This window comes from Equus caballus, chromosome 15 (genome assembly GCF_041296265.1).
Source record: "Equus caballus isolate H_3958 breed thoroughbred chromosome 15, TB-T2T, whole genome shotgun sequence".
NCBI classification, from domain to species: Eukaryota; Metazoa; Chordata; class Mammalia; order Perissodactyla; family Equidae; genus Equus; species Equus caballus.
This window is the reverse complement of record NC_091698.1, coordinates 106,054,921-106,075,912: the sequence shown is the minus strand read 5'-3', so window position 1 is coordinate 106,075,912 and position 20,992 is coordinate 106,054,921. Positions and strand designations below refer to the sequence as shown.

Sequence of the window (20,992 nt, the reverse complement as noted above, 5' to 3'; positions counted from 1 at the left end):
CACCATGCCTGGGGTTGCCTCGTGCCTCCTCTGAGCCTTCATGGGACCCTGTCTGACTCCCACCACTGTCGTCCATCTGTCCCGTTCATGTGGACTTTTACTGCATTTGGTGGTCTTCTGGGCTCCCCTGTGACCTCAGCCGCACAGCAGTGCCCCAGAGCCGTGTCCTCCTGACCGGTTTCATCCAAGCGGTGACCTGAGTGGACAATTGTCCAGTGAACAGAAGAAGCCAGCTTCGCCCATGTCCGTGCACTGAGCTGTCTCACACGGCGCCTGCCAGGGGAGCTTTCATTCTTCACAACAGTTGCTGATGTGTGTTACATGCGTCTGTTGCCTTTGCTGCGCTGTCTTCAAGTGCACGGCCGCTTTATCATCCCCAGGACCCCAGGGGAGAAATGCTGTGGTCACCTCAGTCTACTGGTTGCAAGGATGCAGCTCAGGCAGCTGGCCTGCTGTGGTCTCAGGATGATTGCGTGTGGAGTCAGAGCTGGAACCCCGCAGTCCTGCCGCAGAGACCAGGCTCCGGATGCTGGGCCTTCCTCCAGGTCCATTGCTGGGTAAAGAACTCAGTCAGACGGTTCGTAAGAAAAAGGGCTCCCCGCATTCTCAGATCATGGAGCCCGTGAACAACATGGCCTGCACTTTCTAGTATAGGGAGAGTAACACCACTGCCTGGAGCCAGTGACCCTGGTTCAGGACTGGAAAGCCCCAGAAGCAGGAGGCGTTTTCTCAGTTGTGGGGAGCGAGCTGGGTCCCCAGTGCTCCTGAGTGGACCTGGTGACTGGAGCAGTGACCCCGCCCTCGTCCACTCTTGGAGCAAGCTGCCCTGAGCTAATGGGCTGTAAACCCGGGTGCCCGTCAGGTCCGGAGAGGCCGCGGAGGCCCCCGTAGTCACAGGGACGCAGGGAGCCACCCACTTGGATCACCCGCCATCCTGCTGGGCACCCGGCCTGGCGCTGGGAGTGAATGAGTCTGACACGCGAGGCTGAGGGTCCATCTGGACACCGTGTGTCTGAGAGTGACAGGAGCGCGGCTCTGGGCACAGGCTCCCGTCTCTCACTGCCTGCTGTCCATGACGCCCAAAGCACGTCAGACAGCATTTGCAATGATTATTTATTTCTAAAATAGTGAGTTATGAGCTTTTTTTTGGATAATAAATCATGGTGTCTGTTTAAAAATTTATTTTTTTAATTAAATTTTTAAAATTTTATAAAGAAAGGAAAGGGTGGCCCTTTTAAATGATCATGAGGCTTGGGGAGTCTGCTAGACTCGCCTGCATCTTGGAGCATCCACTCACGCCCCACACCCATGCAGAGCACTGGAGGCCGTGCTCCTTGACCCTCGGTGTAAATTAAGGTTTCAGAATGCCTGGTGCTTTCACATGGAACAGACACAGGAGGCGACTTCACGGGAAGAGAGGGCGGTTCTGCCTGGAAAGAAACAGAGGGAATCTGCAGGTAGACACTTATTTCCTGTGGAGTTTTGGCGAAGAGTTGATTTCATGAACTTCTGAAAGAATGAGTGACAGCGTCTGTGGGTGAGTGGGGGCTGGACACAGGTCGCCCCACAGCGGGCAGGTCTGGCCGTGTGTGCACACGCTCAGTGAAGACTGTCCCTGCCTGCCTCGTAAGTAAAGCTGCCTACATGGACTCATTTACATTTTATTAGCCGTTTTCTACGTCTCCACGGTCCTTTATGCTGAGGTTTGGCCATCTATAAATAACAATATACAATGCATGAAGGACTGGATTTCCCCCGCCAGCTCTGCATACGTGCTTCTAAAGTGCGGGCACGTTGCTGCTCCAGCTGACGGACTGAGTGAAGACCGAAAACTTCATTTCAAAGAAACATGACTAACATTGACGAGAGAATGGGAGAAATGAGCCCAAGTGTTGCATTTTCCTAAGTCAGAAAGTGGAGGTGCCAGTGCCCACGGGGTTCCTAGCGGCTGCAGAGCGCCCTGACAAGGGCAGGTGGTAAGAGGCCGGCCTCAATAGACGTGACTTGACGCCTGGCCTACAGGACTCTGCTGATTTTTGACAGCCCACAATAATCTGAAAATGTCTTCCGTAGTATGCTAACATATTTATTTCTGTTTTTACTTTTTAGCATTAGTCTCAGCTTGAAATTTTATGTTATTGCTTCAAGAAACTGACTTTGTTCAGGCAATAAGTGTAGGAGCTATTTGTCTTTGTCAGAACTTGGAAATTTCCAAACAAAATATTTGCATGAGCAGAAAAAAGCCAGCCACCGGGCTCTTCATGTCCTTGCTGCCTCCCCTTAGTGTGTGTGTGAGTTAGCCTGGAGCTGTCACGAATTGCAAGGACTGTATTTTCTGAAAACAACTCTTCAAAGTGCAGGCGTTCATCTTTAACACGTCTGTCTCTGGGGGACACGGAAGCGGGCCAAGTGATGCGTTCAGAGCTGTTTGGAGAAGTCAAGATTTTTGAACATCCTGGCAAGGTAATAGTGCTGAGCTTTTGTATAAATAAAATTTATGAAGTTGTAATTCCATTATTTGCTGAAGGAGAAAAGGTGGTTTAAAATGTGAGCCAGAGAAACAAGCAAGGAGAGTTTATGGCCCAGAGCAGATGGTGTCAGAAGAGAAGACTAATGGAGCAACCTTTAAAGGTTACAGATGAACTCTGTGAAGGAAGGCAGAGCTGAATCCAGCCACACGAATCTGAACTGGACAGAAGAACGGGAGCATGGACCCAGGGGAGTTCCCAAGGGGATGGGAGGTAAGCTGCCCGTGTCAGCTGGCGGTGCCGAATCCATCTCTGTCCCCACAGCCTTCCACAGATGGCATCGCCTCCCGTCCCTGGCCCACCTTCCCCGGGAAAGCACGGCCTCACTGGAACTCTCTATTTTTCCAGCCACAGCCCACTCTTCTTGAGCTTTCCCATCTCAGCTGTTCCATGCTCTGCCCAATGACTCACCAGGAGCTGAAATGCACCTGTCACGGCCCCTGCTGCCCCCTGCCTTCTTCTTCAGTCTGCCGGGCAGGTTCAGGCCCCCCTTCTCGCCCTCCCATGTGAATGGAGCTCTGCCCCGTCTTGTCTTCTTCCTTCCATCTAAAGGTAGATCGTTATCTTCGTCATGTGGACAGGATCACGCTCTCCTTGCTCACCTTCCATCCATGGCTCCCTGTACCCGCTGGGTGAGGTCCAGGGCAGCGTCAGCCCCCAGCAAGCCCCCTCCCCAACAACTCCTGGTCTCTCTGAGCTCACTGCTCACTCCTGTTTCTGTGCCTTCGTGCTTGTTCTTCCAGCCCCACCTATAAAAATCCAATTACTTGTCCAAAAGGTGATGCAAATGCCAAGTTATGATCAAAACTGTGTTCCAATCGGTTCTCCTGGCACCTGTGCGTTTCTGATTGTGTGTTAGGAGCTGGCCCCTCTGCTCCCTGATCTCCTTGGGCAGGATGACGTCCGTTTCTCCACGGGTCCCCTCAGGGGCGCCTCGCAGTCTAACGTGCCCACCACCCACTAGGCGTGAAGACACGTTTCCACGTGGTCGGTCGGGTGGGGCCTGAGATCCTGCATTCCCAGGAAGCTTCCAGGAAATGCTGACACTTCAGGACTGCTCCATGTAAAACTTGGTCCCTTAGAGTTTCTTCTGGAACTTTATGGAACCCAGTCGAAGTTGTGTGATATTCAGTAAACGAGACAGCAAGGGCCCCCTGCACCATGGGTTAGATCCAGGTTTCAAGTGCCAGTTCTGTAGCTAATCGGCCTTGGCACCTTGAAAAACTTATTTAAAAGCCCTGAAACCTCCATTTCTTCATCTGGAAGATGGGGTTGCAGCTTTGCTCTGTGTGTCCTGTGTCACCTTCGACCTTCGAGACTGAGGATGCGTAACGAATTTGTTGGAGGCAGCTTAGGGAGGAGGACCAACACTGGTTGGCACTGATGTTAAACCAGAAGCCCCACACTTTTCCGCCTGCCTCGTTTACTCAGCACTGCTGTGCTGAGGGTGGGCTAGGAAACCACCCAGACTCCAGCTCCCCCCGCTCAGTCCTGTGCTGCGTCTGGGCACACCCTCCTGGGAGAGCCACAAAGTGCATTTCCAGGAATTTTGCCAGCCGGTTATTAAGCCATTGGTAGCTTGAAACTGACCCTGGAAGTATTTACACCACGGCAATCAGCAAATGCTACGGGTCAGAGCTCCCTCCGTCACTCCACTGCCTGGGCTCCAGAGTCAGCAAGTGGAGGACCAAGATCTGAGTCCCAGTGCGTCAGCCTCCATTCCTGGGGAATCAGCCTTGTACTATAAAAATCAGAAGGTGGTCGGCCCCGATCTGAGTCCCCTGCAAGACAATTCCTGGTGAATTGAGCGCTGGTCTTGGTGATTCCTTGTGATTGTGATTGTCATATCACATCCTGCATTTTTTCAGGGGCTTTTTCTAAGGGAAATTACAAAGTATATTCATTTATTCTAGAATCCATTCATTTATTTAACAATCGTCTGAAGTACAGCTTTGATCACTGAGTTCCCATCGCTTCCCTGTTGAGCCCATTGGGGAGGACCCTGGTGGCTGCAGCTGGCTTTGAAATGCAGTCTGTATCCGAATTGCCACGGCTGAGTGCAAAGCGTTCTCAGAAAAGGTTATAGACTGAATGTTCCCCTCCTGCATAGGGTCATTAGATGCAATTAGGGGAAACTGAAAACCTAGGGTGGCTACTGTTCCTCGGAAGGGGTGTCAGTCATCTCGCAGACATTTTTTTACGAATGTCTGACAGCTAGTGCACTGAGATGGAAATATGGATAGCACAGTAAAGAAATGTGATTTCTACTGGAGGAGATTTATTGAGGACACGCAGAGGGTATTAACGTTGATATGTTGATTGGAAGTGTCACTCCTGAGAGAGATGGAGCATACCTGAGCATACAGATTGGGAGAAAAGAAATGTTTTCTCCAGTTTGGGCGACCTCATTGTTCATGTTTTGACAAGCCCAGTATAGATCCTCATGGCTTCTTTAAAGTTTTACCTAATTAGGGAGAAGTTTAAGGTATTAAAACACTCAAAAGATGATAATTGTGCCAAGTCGTGGATCATACTTAAAACCATGATTTCAGCCGCCATGAAATAGTAAAAGACTTGATAACAATCTGGGTCATTTGGACAGATACATCGCAGAGGACGATCGGAGTTCAATGGCCTGGAACCCGCTGGCAGGGTGTGGGCTCCAGGTCCATGCTGCCCAAGTTCTCCTACCCTAGGCTCTTGGCTGAAATGGGGACTGTTTCCACCTAAAAGGTGTTGCATGCTGGAAGTGTGATGGACTGGGATGATGCATGAAGAGAAACACTTTGGAACTACAAAGGAGTTTAAAACCGTATTTTTGAGGGTTGCAAACATGGCGGGGTAGCAATCTCATGGATGGTAGGATGAGGGAGACCCCGGTAGAGTCCTCTTCGTCCACCGTGGTGGATGTTCTGTAAAGCCTCAGTTTCCCGTCTGTGAACTAGGGAGAGTCGTGCCTCCTGCAGTGCTGTCTGGGGTTCAGACAGCCGTGCAGCGGCCTGGCCAGGGCCCACGCAGAGCACTCACGCTGGGTAGTTTTCATTCTTTCTTTCTCGAGTTATTGCCGTTTAAACTATCCTTATGTGACCTGGGAACTCGTGTAATCCTTCCAGGACTCAGAATCCTTTCTTTTTTATTGTGATTAAAAACATGCGACATGACACCTACTCTCTTAACAAATTTTTACGTGCACACCTCAATAGCGTCAGGCACATTCACATTGTGGTGCAACAAACCCTGAGAACTTTTTCATCCTGCATAACTGAACTGTCCCCGTTGAACAGCATCTCCCACTTGTCTCCACCCTGGCCCCTGGCAACCACCACTCTACTTTCTGCCTCTTTGAGTTGGACTCCTCTAGGGACCTTGTATAAGTGGAATCACGTGGTATTTGTCCTTTGTGACTGGCTTAATTCATTTGCATAAGGTTCTCTGGGTTCACCCATGTTGTAGCCTGTGTCAGAATTTCCTTCTTTCTTAAGGCTGAGTAATATTCGATTGTGTATGTCTGCCACATTTTCTTTATCCCATCATCAGTCAGTGGACACTTGGGTTATTTCCACTTCCTGGCTATTGTGAATAATGTTGCAATGAACATGGGAGTACAAGTATCTCTGAGTCCCTGCTTTCAATTATTTTGGATATTTACCCAAAAGTGGGATTGCTGGATCATATAGCAGTTCTATTTTTAATTTTTTGAGGAACTTCTATCCTATTTTCTATAGCTTTTTTTTTTTTTATAGTGCACCATTTTTCATTCTTACCAGCAACACAAAAGGGTTTTCTTTTCTCCACATCCTCACCAACACTTGCTATTTTCTACGGGTTGTTTTGGTTTCTTTTTGGATAAGGCGGTCCTAACAGGTATGAAATGATATCTCATTGTGGTGCTATCTCACGCCTCAGGTGTGAGGTGATAATTCATTCCCCTTATAATTAGTGGTGTTGAGCATCTTTTCATAAACCTGTTGACCATGTGTATGTTGTCTTTGGAGAAATATCTATTTAAGCTCTTTGCCCATTTTTAATCAGGTTGTTTGGGGATTTTTGCTGTGTGGTTGTAGGAGTTCTTGATATATTTTGGACATTAACCCCTTATCAGGTATGTGGTTGCAACTATTTTCTCCTATTCTGTAGGTCACCTCTTCATGCTGTTGACTGTTTCCTTTGCTACACAGAAGGTTTTCAGCTTGATGTGGTCCCGATTGTCTATTTTTACTTTTGTTTCCTGTGTTTTTGGTGTCATATCCATGATATCATTGCCAAGACCATTGTCATAAGCTTTCCCCCTATGTTTTCTTCTCGGAGTTTTGTTTTACATTTAAGTCTTTAATCCATTTTGAGTTGATTTTTGTGACTGGCATAAGATAAGGGTTCAGTTTCATTCTTTTGCGGGTGGCTGTCCAGTTTTCTCAGCACCATTTATTGAAGAGACTCTCCTTTCCCCACTGTGTATTCTTGGTGCCCTTGTCAAGGATAAGTTTGCCATATGTGAGTGAGTTTATTTCTGGGCTCTCCATCCTGTTCCATTGATCTGTATGTCTGTTTTTATGCCAGTACCACACTGTTTTGATTACTATAGCTTTGTAATGTTTTGGAGTCAGAAAGTATGAGGCCCCCAGCTTGGTTCGTCTTTCTCAAGATTGTTTTGCCTATGCAGGGTCCTTTGTGGTTCCGTATGAATTTTAGGATGGATTTTATTATTTCTACAAAAAATGTCATTGGGATTTTGATAGTGATTGCATTGAATCTGTAGACTGCTTTGGGTAGTATGGACATTTTAGGAATATTTAGTCTTCTGTTTCGTGGACTTGAAATGTTTTTCTGTTCATTTGTGTCGTCTTGAATTTCTTTCAGTGATGTTTCAGTTCTCAGTGTGCAGGTCTTCCACGTTCTCAGTTAAATTGATTCCTCTGTATTTTATTCTTTTTGATGCTATTGCAAATGGGATAGTTTTTAAACTTCCTTTTTGGATTGTTCATTGTTTGTGTCTAGAAATGCAACTGATCTTCATATGTTGATTTTGTATCATCCTACTTCACTGAATTCGTTTATCATCTAAGTTTTTTTGTGGAATATTTAATCTTCTACCTATAATGTCATGTCATCTGAAAATAAAGACAATTTTTACTTCTTCCTTTCTGATTTGGATGCCTCTTATTTCTTTTTCTTGCCTAGTTGCTCTGGCTAGAATTTCCAGTGCTACGTTGTATAGAAATGGCAAGAGTGGGCATCCTTGCCTTGTTCTTGATCTTAGAGGAGAAACTTTCAGTCTCTCATCCTTGAGTGGGATGTTAGCTGTGGGCTTGTCATAAATAACCTTATCATATTGAGGTAGCTCCCTTCTGTTTCTAGTTGGTTGAGTGGTTCTTTTTTTTATCATGAGTGGGTATTGAGTTTTAGTTTTTCCATGTCTTTTTTCTGTTTAGCAATGTTATTTAAAAAAAAAAACAAAAACCTCAATCCTTTCAACCAACGTGGGTCATTTATCTTCTCTCCTTCACATTTGTGAGCACAGAAGATATGCTATCGCTCCTGTCCCCACAGAAAAAGTGCGTTAGTCATCAAGGAAGTCGCCTGTGTTGCTCTCCATCACTGCTGTAATCAGCCACTGCACATTGAGTGGCTTGCAGACGTACTTGCATCTGAAGTTCTCTAGGCTCCTGCGTCACTGGACTGAAGTCACGTGTTGTCAGGGCTGCACGCCTTCTGGAGGCTCCAGGGGACAATCAACTATCTCCTCTTTCCTGGCTTCTAGAGGATTTGTCGCTGTGCCAGGCACCTGGCCGTGCCAAGAAGGCTGGTTCCCAGGAGCTCCCAACTGCAGCCACATTCTGGTTGGAAACGTCCCTCCCCCTCAAACTCTCAGGACCTTGCGTAGAGCCTGGACCCTGGGCCACCTGCCCAGCCTGTTCTTCCGTAGAATTCCCCGGTGTGTCAGTCCCACCAGAGGGAGTCAGGGCACCACAGGGGTGGAGGGAGGATAAGTGAGTTCTGGCTCCATCCTTTTATTTCCAGAAGGCCCTCAGGGTCTGTGTGGGAGGAACAAGCTGCAAAGGGAGGGAGGTTTCTTGCCTTATCTATTTAAATGCTTTATATTTGCATAACTAAGAGACGTCAGTCTATTGGATTTTCCCTTTACTTGAATAAAAAAATCTGTCCCTAGGAGCTTTTCTTGCCTCCTCTCCACAAACAGAAGAAGCAAGCACAGGCTGTGCCATTGACCCCACCAGACACAGCGCCATGCGCAGATGAGGGACCCCTTCTTGCAGGGGAAGAATGTGTGATTGGGTTTTAATATCTCCTAAGAAAGATCCTCTAAAATAAAGAGAACAGAGGTGCCCATGGCCTGTGGGAACTGGCTGTGCAGAACAGTTCCGTCAGCCCTCTTGTCTGCCGTGAATGTCCCAAGCCCGTCTGTCCCTTCAGAGTTGGTCCCTTTGGAGATCAAGGTCACCCGAAGGCTGGCCCTAGGGACACATTCTAAGCCAGTGCCCCCCAGCACTGTCTCCATTCTGTCTACTCTGACCTGTCATTCCTTAAACTTGTCCTGCGCGGGGAAACTGAGTCCTTCCGTCCAGGGCTGGCTCCTTTCTGGATTTTCCCACTGAGCCTCAGACGGTGGACCGCTCAGCATCCTTATCCTGCCTTGGGGACCAGCATCGAGCTTTGAGTAGGCGCTGTGTAATTTCTTGTCCTAACAGCGTGTGATTTTGTGGTGGCATCAGGAATGCTCCTCGCTCTCCACCAGGAATGAAGAAAGTTTCACCACAACGGTCTGTCCTGTGAAGTGCGTAGCTCGAGGTTCTTGCAGCTCTGCTGCAGCGGTTCCCAAGAATCCCTTCCTGACGCCCTGTCTTTAGAAGGTCAGATAAGTCTGAGAACCAAAGCATGTAGTGTCGCTCGCGGAGAAAGACGATATGATTAACTTTGTAAGGGCTCTGTGGATCCTGCAGTAACGAACACTATTTGTCTTCCTTTAATCTACTTTCTCTCCAAACCCATTTGAACAAATAATAAACAAATGATAAGCAATAGGGTATACTGGAGCATATGAGGAAGCCATAAGATATTGAGTAAATGAGGAAGCCATTTGGTGTAAAACTAATTCGGCCTGAACTCGTTTTTCCAAAGGGCCTGACACAGCCGTTGAGCATGCACTGTACATCTGCTTTAAGTATTTACTGTGTCCCAAAGATCAGAACAGTGCCCTTAAGGATAAGGATGTCACTTCCCCCATGTCAGCATTTCATTAAAGATTAGCATCTCTCCCTAAATTAAGGATTGATTGTTGACCTGCTGCACTCACCTTGTGACCACCCACTTTGAGACCACCGACCTGCTGTGTGCACCAAAGTGCTGTGCCGGCAAAGCAATGTCGTGACTATTGTAAAAGGGGCATTCCAATCACATGTGATATGTGCTCTCTGACGGTATATAACCACCGTGTACACCCCACTTCCTTAGAGTGCTCCTTCCTCTGGGAAAGGACTCTCCTGGGCTATATGGTCCTCAGACCTGGCTCATAATAAACTCACCCCAGTTTTGATCTATAGATTGGTTATGGACTATTTGCATCAACATCCTTTTTTAAAAAAATTTTATTTGCTCACTTACTCATTTTTTTGTGAGGAAGATTTGCCCTGAGCTAACATCTGTGCTTATCCTCTTTGTGTATGGGATGCCTCCACAGCATGGCTGTTGAGCAGAGTAGGTCTGCAACCAGGATCTGAAGCTGCAAACCCCAGGCTACTGAAGCAGAGCACACAGAACTCTAAGCACTCAACCGTGGGACTGGCCCCCAAAACTCTTTTTTCTAATATAACATTTATTACTATCAGACAAATTTTGGGAAGTGCTGCTCTGCTGACACCATCACATTCCAATATGCCTTCCTAATCCAACGTGGTGGGTTCTCCGTCGCCATCTGTTCACTGTTCTGTTGCACGCCCAAGGAGCCCGCAGTCCTGTCCTTCTCCAGAGTCCAAGGGTGACAACCTGTGACAGACGTGCGCACAAGGGCTTGAGGAGCACAATAGGGAGTGATGGATATGCGGAGTCTTAGAATTCAGTGTGAACATTCAGTTCCAACAGAATGTTGTCAGATCTGTTTTTGCCCAGCTCTGGTTGCAAAGTTGTGATTCAGGTCAGCCTTGCTGGTAATATTTGGTTAGAAAATCAGCCAGACCAGACATAGCATGGCTTGATCTCTGGCTGAATCAAGGCTGTTCTGTGAAACGTTCACCGGGTGCCTGCTTATTCAGTGTCCTGAAAAAGATAGAACTGCATCTTTAATTCATTCCTGGATTTCAGCACCGTTGACCGAGATCTGACGTGGAATTTCATGGTGTGGTTTCACTGTGTCCTGCTAGCACTGGCAGAAATTTTGCAGTGTGGCTTCAAGGTCTGAGACCCCAATTGTCATCACTGTCGCATCTGGATCTCTGCATAATGCTGGTGGCGATTGGCTCCTTGTTACAGTGTTGTGCTATAAGTTTTTTGGGAGTTTGAAAAGCAATTTCCAATTTGCATAGGTAAAGCCAAGACCCTGAAGCATAAAAGATGTGGACATTATAGCCCTTTTTTCAGAAGCTCAGTAATTACTGAGTACTTGGAAATGCATACATAAATTGAATTAAGTGTGTGTGAAATTTGTGAGAATCTTGTGTTTCTTCCAGAAAGTTACTTTGTTCTCCTCTCTTCCAGGGATAAATCACGATGAATCAAAGATTCTGGTACAGTCTCAGGGTGTGGGTCTAACTAGTGGGTCCAGCTTGAATTAGAGTTCGGTACAGGCACTGGGCAGCTTCTGGATTCTGCAGTGACGGGGGTGAGGGTGTGAGTAACAAGTGAGGCGGTGGTTCTCCAGGAAACTACTTAAATATCATGAAGCTTTTGCAGGAGGTTGAGCATTTTGGTCAACATCACTCAAAAAAAGTCAAAATAAACAATCAGTCAACAATAACCAATTGTGTAGCTGTCAAAGTTAAGATGGTTCACGTGCAAAGGAGAGATTTAATTCAAAGTAGAATGAAGAAAAGGGGGCTCCTGGGGTTCCTGTAACTGGGCCATCCAGGCACCTCCAGCACTGCGACCCAGCGTCACCCGAGGCGCTCTGTCCCTCTCTCAGCCGGGAGTCCCTCTGTGCTGAACTCACCCTCCCGCAGGCCCTCTCTCTTCACTGGTGGCAAGCTTCGGGTGTGTACTCCCCACCCAGCCACATTGAAGTGGAAACCCTGGCCTTCCTCTCCTGTCGTCCATGTCGACCTCCCGCGGGGCTCTGGCAGCCTACCTGCATCCTATGCCCATCCCAGGACAGGAGCAGCTTCCAGAAGGAAGGCACGCACAGCAGACCGAGAGAGGGACCGAGGGGGACTTCGCATTTAAAGGAACTTTGAAGTCATTTTTGAGGCATCAAATCTTGGGTCACAAAGAGCTCAGAGAAGCCCAGATGGGTGGCGGGAAGGGTAACTTTCAAAGCGTAACCTTGAAGCCGTTGGTTTCACTCTGGTTCAGCTCTGGGTCCATCCTGCCTTGCTAGTTGGGGTGGGAACTTACGTGGGGGGTTTGCAGGAACAGAAACGGTATCAGTTTGTGGCTCACCTTTGCTTCTAAATAGCATTTGAGATCTTTAAAATGGGGAAGGAGGGATCCAGGATTTTGAGTATTTTTTATTTTCTTCTTTCCTGACGGGGGCACCACTTGCCTCCATGAGCATCACTTCTTATTTCTCCCGTTGGCATGGCAACAGGCTGGGGAGGAACAGAAGTCGCTCCTATGTCCCCATACCCCACGCACTCTGCTCATCAGCACCACACAGCTGTTGGCTGTTCCTGTCAAGGATGGTCTTTGTTGTGAGGTGAACATGCATGCACATATGTGCACACACACAATGCACATGCAAGCGTGCATGCACATGCAAGGCACACACATGTGCATAAACATACAGGCACACATAGGCACAGGCACACAGGTGTACACAGGCACACACATGCACGTGCACACTTGCACACACACAGGGCTGAAGCACAATGATTAGTTCCACTGAATTGTGAACCCTGTGAGCTGTGCTGTGCTGAGATCCGTGTCACAGCATCGCCGTGAGCACTGACCCAGCCAGGCTTTCATGAGGACTGAGACCGTGCACTGTTGATGAGGAGACTTCAGACCCGGCACAGGTCAGGTTAAGATGACAGATAAAGGAAAGGAGTGTTAACCTATGTTAGTTTCCAGAAAATAAGAAATTCAATCTAGGTTTACCTTTCTTGGAGTTTACAAAGTAGAGAACTTATAAAATATTTTTTGTAATGTGTTTCTCTAATATTTCTAATACACACATTTCATATTTCCTACAGGAACTCGAATTTCAGGATCTGACGGCTGTCTTGCACTGCGTACACTCCTTCATAGCAGCGAAGGTGGCCTCCGTGGACCCCGCCTTTGTAGACAGTCAGAGTGTCGCACGAAAATACATGTGCAGCAACTGAACTGTGCTTCTGTGGAGTGCTGAAAATTAAATTATTTTCTTAAGAAACGAATCTTTCCTGCACAAATTGCAACTTTGTAGGGTTTTATAATGAGCCTATAGTTGTGATACCAATAAAATAGGTCACTAGTTTCCAGAGCCGAGTTGCACTCCTTCCGTCTGACCAAGCGCCCTCTGTCCTGGCAGAGCTCCGGGGAACGCGCTCAGTTTCCTCGGGAAATAATCGTGTCCCTGGCGGTTCTCCAAATTACGTGAAAGTGGCACCAATACCACACACTCTGCTTCCCACAGTGGTAAAAGCCAGACTTTATTTTCATAAAATATACAGTAGAAAATACTGAGAACTCACCAGTTTATTCTCCTCGGGAAGGAAAGTGTTTCCTTTGGATCCGGCTTGTTAGCGTTCCCCTTTTCTCAAGGAGGAGGCTGAGTAAAGGGATTATTGGAGAAATGAGCAGAAGTAATATGTGGGAAAAGGGCATTCACTCTAACATTAAATATTTATAAATTAATTTTTATGTAATTAAATAATATGTCAGTTAAATGCTAATTTTAATTATTTTCCCAATTCACAAAGTATAGCTCTATTTTCCTTTCTTTGTTTCTCACATTGTTTATTACTTCTAAGAAATCCACTTTCTATCTTTGTTATTAAAAGCAATTTAATGGACTCCTGAATTTTCTTTGAGGGCTACAGACTGTAGTCAGAAAAAGTCAAGATCGGGTACTCGTTTGTCAAGGTTGCAAGTACAGGAGGAACATAAAACCATCAGACTGTGAAGTAAAGTACGGGGAACAATCCTAAGAGAAGAGGTGGATGCTCGAGCAGCGCCTGTTGGAGGCACAGGTGCGATGCTGGCGGGCTGATGCCCACGAGGCAGGGAGATCCCAGCGACTATTCCTGGTTCCCTGCCGCCCGCCCGCCCCTGTGGACCTGATGTTTAGGAAGAAGGAACCATTTTGACTTACGGCATGTCAAATATTTATAATCGATGCTTTTTATGTGTTTGAATTATATGCTTCCTTTTAGAAGATATCTATCCATATGTAATATATGTGCTATATATTATATATAACATTCCCTTCTACATTTGAATGGCTTCCATGGAAGACTTTAACACAAACAGAGCATTTACAGTGAATTTTAAGTAATAATTCTAAGAGAATGGTGTACACAGTGTCAGACAATTCTGTACAGATGTTTATCCTTTTGTTTAAGCTGAAAATTCCTATTACTATTAATAGCAAAAGGAGTCAGAATTTTATGAAATATGAACCAACTGAAAAAGATGAAGCTGAAAATCTCGCTTTCTCCAGTGTCGCTCCTGTATGGATATTTTGATCTACAAATTCAGAGGATCCTCGTTTTCTTCCCTTATGCCAAAGAGCCTAAATGCACTCAAAAATAGAAGGTGTTCTACACTAAAGAGTGAAGAAATTGCGAAGACTTTCTTTGTTGTTTTCATGAAAAAAATGCAGAGTTTTAAAAATGTACCTTTACTGGATAATAATGAAAAGAATAATATTTCCCAGGAAAAGTCGATACTAAAATTTATTTTCATATTTGTATACATACACAATTTTTTGAAAAATGCACACTTTTTTAATTAAAAAACAGTGAAGCCTTTTCTGATAGAAATGAGTCAGGCAGCCCAGTGCCCACAGCTCCCTCCCCTCACGTTAGTGCTGCGCCTGTCACGTCGCCGCACAGCGCTGTCGAGGTGCTGCAAACATGTGAGGCCACGTTTCTCAGGGCACCAGCCTTGCTCCTCCAGTGTAGACCTGGGGGGGAGGGGTAAAATGACAATTATTGCCCCATTTTGAAAACAGACCTTGTCGAGAGCATTGGCTGCTTCTCTCACCAGCCTCTCCATCGGGGATGGGTGATTCCTGAGTCAGAAATTATCTTTTCATTTGGGATACGCAGTTAGTCCTCCAATGTTCTCAGTCTGTATGCTCATTAGACGTCGGTGGGAACCACCTGCAGATTCCCGTGCGTGTGCTGAACACTCACCATGCTGGAGACTGTGCTGGGGGCGCACACACCCACCTGGGCGCAGGCACAGTCCTGCCCTGTCCAGATGAGGAAGGGGCTGACGGGCGGCCCACCCTCTGAGGCTGCGGTCTGCGGAGCTGGCCGTGAGCCGAGGCACCGGGCCTCCTGCGAGTCCTGGCATGGTGTCGCCCTGCACACATTCCGTGACTGTTCGAGTAAACTGACTCCCAGAAGTCACACCCCTGCCGTGGGGCGGTGGAACCAGACCACGAGGATGGCCAGCTTTGTCTTTGCCCCCCTTCTGGGAAAATAGTAACCGCTATCTCATAAACACGGGCCCGGTCTCCCTTTGTTTCATTTTTGTACATTTTATATCCCATTTGAACCATAAAAACAGAAAACTTTGTCACTGACGAAGTGTTAGTAAAAGAGAAAAATACATTATTTTGGAAGGTGTCTTAATCCAAGTGATTGATCCTGATTTAATTTAGAATCTGTACGCAGGCATTTGGCAGAATATTGTTTTGAGCGGATAATTCCCCTTGAGACACCGGTGGATGAATATTCATCCCGACGTTTCATTAGGTCTTGTAGGAGGAAAACTGGCAAATGCCCGAAATCCTAAAAGGCGAGGAAATGCAACGACGGTATTTCCTCACCTTTACCGTGCAGGGCGGCGCACACCCTGTCTGATACTTGGGTCTGTGCCTCCTCCGCAGACGCCGCCTACAGAGCACCCTGGGCTGTAAGTGGTTGAACTCCGACTGAAGGGGACAAGCAAAGCACCGCCTCTGTTTGGTGAAGATCAGGTGAGACTCAGTCGCAGCCCAGAATCGTGGTCTCGTCCCGGGACGGCAGAGCACGCTCCGGTTCTGACGAGAGTGCTGAGACGGCAGCGGGCCCTTCTGACGTCAGGAGGATTTGAAATGTCCACGTGGCTTCATTTTTCTCATCTTATGGTCTCACTTTTAGTGACCTCAGAGGGAAAAAATCTAACTGCATTTGAGTTTAGAGTTTGGAAAAAATTATCCTCAGAATAAAAACAGGTCTCTCCGAATCTCTGACTGAGGTTGAGGTCTCTGTGTGTGACGTGTGGTCCCACCAGCTAAGCTCTTATAATCCTTGGATTACGGATACCACGCAGGATGCAGTGTTTGTGTTCTCAGCCTTTAGGAAGCTCAGCATATTGCACAAGTGTCTGTGAAACGCTAGACACAGCATGAGCGCTGTGTTGGTTCTCCTGTCCCCGTGGGCAATTTCTGGGAACTGGTTTTAAAACCTCTAATGTACGGACGGTCTCTAGTGATCACACATCTGTGAATTCCTTGTCTGCCCTCTGTGATGGCCGTTTGATTGTCATCCACCCAGACACACAACAAGGAGGGTACATTCTTTTGACCCAGGTGTAGGACTGGCAGACTACCCAGTTCTTATTATTATTGCTATTGTTATCACTATTTTCCTTTTTTCGGAGTTGGGACAGGAGAACAGACAGTGGCTAGTTCACAATGCATCCCTCTGGTTTCCAACATGCCCTTCACATGCTGCTTAGTGCATATAGGACGTCAAAGCCGAAGCTCGATGGTTTAGGACTTAGAACTCATCCCAATTCTGACTTGACAACTAGCGAGATTGAAAGCTGTGTGGAGAATTGGCCATCATTTTTTCCTCGCATGTGGAATGGGAACACTGGTGCCTCTGGCCTCACTCGTCACAGCCTCACTCTGAGCTCCTGTGAGACCTGTGGGTGGAGGCCCTCAGTGATGTAGGAAAGGTGGGATGTTGCATTTGACCCAGTGCCCACTGTCTGCAGGGCTGTACTTGTCCATGAAACTCCTTTCCTCCCGAGTTAGTGAACATGTTAGACAGAGATGCAGTGGTCGCTGACACCCACCGTGATTTCTCTCTGAGCGGCGTTCCTCTGTTTGTGACGAGCCCCTGGCCGAAATAAGAGTGCTCTGGACGCAGGACTTCATCTCAGAGAGGCATTCCCAGCACGGCCCGTGACGGGGTTGGACGACGCCATGGCTCTGCAGGTTTACCGTTGGGGACTGAAGGTGCCCGAGCCACACGTCAAGAACACAGCGGAGTCAAGAAGAGAGAGACAATTGGATGAAACGCACAGAAAAATTTTGTACAGCTCTTAGCAGTGTGCAACCCTGGGGTAAAACTAACACAGTGTATGCTTTAGAAGACAGTACTGCACTTAAGTTAAAAAAAAAATCCGTCTATAAATTCGAGGGGACCCGAGGCAAACTCAGCAGTAGCTTTTGTGAGGAAAATGTGGAGGTCTGAGGTGAAAGCATGATATTGGTTTCATTCATTCCACAGAGCTGTGAAATGTTGAGTGAGTCCACGCACTGTGGCGGGTCCTGCGACCTCAGCCACGAGGAGGCCCAAGGCCGCACTCTAGTGCAGCTCACGAGCCACGATGGCCAACAGCACCGCTGCTGAGAAAGCTCACGTGGTCTCGGGGGCCTGGGGTGAAAGACGACGAGAGGACAAAGGAGACAGTGGCAAGATGCCCCCCACGGGGCAATTCGCATGTGGGCTGCAGCACCCCGTTCTGGGCGCCAGGCCTCAGAAGGACATCGACGCACTGGGTCCACGTCAACAATCATTGGTGATATGACGTGCTTCGTATAAAATACAGCTCCCCGCCACGCGTCAGGAATTACAGACTCTCACAGCGCACTTAGGAAGCTGGTTTGTTTTATAGCCCATGACAACTCACAGACTGTGTAGTGGTTGGACCACCTCAGCAGGATTTCCACAAACTGGGTTATATCATAGTCTTCTTTTCTGTGTGTTTTTGTTTGAAAGCTCGAAGGCAATACCCACATCACTCGATCTCCTCCGTCTTGATAAAGCAGAGCGCACATTTGGAAGTCTGGACGGGAGTGTCTCAGTCCGCTCAGGCTGCTATAACAGGACCCCATAGATGGGGTGCGGGGGCCTTATAGGTTCAGACGGTCGTGGCTCACGGTTCTGGAGGGAAGTCCAAGGTCAAGGTGCTGACGATCCGGTGTCTGGTGAGGCCCCTCTTCCTGGTTCATACACCCCGTCTTCTCCCTGAGTCCTCACAGGGCAGAAGGGGTGCAGGAGCTCTCTGGGGGTCTTTGATAGGGACACTAATCTCACTCCTGGGGTCCACCCTCATGACTGCGTGGTCCTCCCACATCCTAACAGATCACATTGGAGGTTATGCCTCAATACAGGAATTTGGGGAGGACACAAACATTCAGTCCATAGCAGGAAGGAAGAACATAAATCTAACTGACTTTACACGTGTACCGTGCACAGTATCTCTACTAAATTATTATTTTTTTCTCTCCAAGTGTTGAAAGCCTGGGCAGGACTTACTGAGAGCCAGGTTGTGTGACTTTCTGAAATCCAGGTTACTCAGTTTTGTCCTAGAGGACATTTATTTTCATTTAAAAAGCACTGATGAATACCCAATATATGCAGGATATTTAACCATAAACTACTGTCCACGACTCAGACAGGAGAGTTTGGGGCAGTGTTTGCACAGCAGTAGAAATGACTCCGTGTCTGGCATCCAGCCTCAGGGGCTTTTCTCGTATCATTTATTTCAAAGGTCAACTGATAGTTTAAGTTCGCAGGCCCACACGTATTCCAACATGTGCACTGACATACAATTTTTGATGGTGAAAAAAATCCTAAACAATTGTGAGATGAATATATATGGCTTCAAAATATTCCAGCAAAATATAAATGATATTCAAAAAGACAAAATAAGCTGTTCCCTGCAACATGTCTTCATCATCCATTTCAAATTCCCAAAGAATATGCTGAGCGTTGTATGTTAGCACAGTTTTTATGCAGATGGGTGTAAAAATGCCTGTGTCGGGCGTAGAACTCTTTTCTCCCCTTGGGAAGGAAAACAGCATTTGAAGACTTTTAAGCCTAATGGAGAAAACAAATCCATTTGTCATCTTCCCTGTTAACTTTCTTCTCCCCCTTTCCCTTGTATCTGCCCGTTGTTTATGTTTAGGCTACTCAGGTAGAACAACACTGAGAAGAAACGAGAACAGAATCAGCAGTTTTCTCATGCTCAGCCTTTCAGATCAGCTCTGGTTTAGCTCATGATGGGACCAGGGGTTCAAACGATTGCTCTCTGAACCATGAGAGGAATATTTTTCCCCAACCAACAAGCATTCTAAACTGGGAGTGAGGCAGTGAGCAAACGAGGCAAAAGTCTTTGCCGCATTTCCCAATTTGGAGCACCAGTTTGTACAGGGAATCCTGAAGACGTATTGTGCACACAGAAACAGACGCACGAGAGCTTCAGGACAGATGAGTCAGCTGGATGCCTCTTTCAGCAAACTTCTCTCAGAGTAAAGATTTCAGCAATGGCTTCATCCTCACAAGGTTGGGAGGAACAAAGGTCTGGACAGACATTTTCTTACATCCTAACCATTGGAAATGCAATGAAGTATAAGGTAGCGAACCGGGAAATGCGCATCCAGCTCAAGTCAGCTCCCTTCACTGAGGTCCTGTCATCGGCTCCTAGCTGACAGAGACATCTGGTCACCTCATTGAGAAATCGTCACTCCAGCTACAGGACGCCCCCAGCCAGCTCCATGTTTCTGTTATTGCTGTTTTTTGCTTTTTGTTTTTACTGAACTGGCTGAACTTTTTGGCTGAGTTAATCTTTTGTTGTTATTCAGACATAGATATGAATTTTCCACCTGAGTTACAGACTTATTAACCCACAATACATCAAGGAAACAATTTCTGCTGTGTTTAGGTTCTCCTATCCGGTAAAACTATATGCTGGAGCTATGAGGGTTCTAAGTTTTAACTCAGAAAACTTGAAAACATTTATGCAAAAATGTTGACAAGCAAATTCTTCGGAAAGAATCACCACTAAAAAGGCGAGCCCTTTAATTTGTAGATATATCTCTTTTTAAAATTTATTTTTATTTTATTGAGGTCATAATAGTTTCTAACATTGTGAAATTTCAGTTGTACATTATTATTTGTCAGTCACCATGTATGTGAGCCCTTTATCCCTTTCACCCACCTCCCACCCCCTCCCCCCGGTAATCAGTAATCTGTTCTCTTTGTCCATGCATCAGTTTATCTTCCACATATGAGTGCAATCATACAGTGTTTGTCTTTCTCTGTCTCACTTATTTTGCTTAACATAATACCCTTAAGGTCTATCCTTATTGTTGCAAATGGGACTATTTTGTCTTTCTTTTGCTTGCACAACCCCTGGTGTGTTCTTGCCATCTGCTCTCTTGGGGTGCTGGCTTAGTGAAGACACCCCCACCATAGCTTAGCCTCCTCTGTGTGGGGCTTTCCCACGGGCTGTGAGAGGACTTGGAGAGAGAAGGTGTGCCCACGGAGAGACATTCCTGCCTCCTCTTTTCTCAGAGCCACGCACGGGCCCACACTCAGGGTTGCTGCCAGGGAGGGAGAGGAGATCCCATTGCCTCCTTCCACTTCCTCCTAGGGGGCCAGCACCTCCACCTTCAAGCATATGGCTGCGTGAGAATCTCAGACGTCTACTGAGTTGTGTGAATGTCCTCTGTTGATTTATGAGTATCCTTATTGTTGTATCTTGGGGGGAAGTCTAAGGGAAGCGATCACTCTGCCATGATGCTGATGTCACCTCCTTCTGGATTTACCTTTTAAATAGATGCTTACAGATTTAAAAAATTCTTAAAAAAATGTTGGTTAGTGAGTTTTTTCATCCTTTTTATCCAATTTTCAAATTTTTTAAAAAGAAAAACTGTCATAAAGAAAATTGCATTAAATTACTTTGATCATGCATTGCTTAAGGCTGATAAAACAGGAAGAAGATAGAAATCAGATCTCAACTTAGATCTACATTAGTGTAGGAAATTGGTGAATTAAGAAATGTACCTTGATGATGAAAGAGAGAATCTATTTTTGTTTACAGCGTCTCCACCATTCACATGAAAACATATTCAGAGTCAGGAATTACTATTT

General features: G+C 46.7%; 1 protein-coding gene across 4 annotated transcripts in view; it reads left to right on the top strand.

Moving 5' to 3' along the window:
- Window positions 1-13,150, top strand: part of SNTG2 (syntrophin gamma 2) — a 320,660-nt gene extending 307,510 nt beyond the window's left edge. For all 4 annotated transcript variants that reach the window (XM_070236809.1, XM_070236807.1, XM_070236808.1 and 1 more), the window contains one exon: window positions 12,884-13,150. In XM_070236809.1, coding sequence (XP_070092910.1) covers window positions 12,884-13,015 — 132 coding nt within the window. In that variant the 3' untranslated portion in view covers window positions 13,016-13,150. The remainder of the gene's footprint in view (window positions 1-12,883) is intronic.
- Window positions 13,151-20,992: the final 7,842 nt, after the last annotated feature.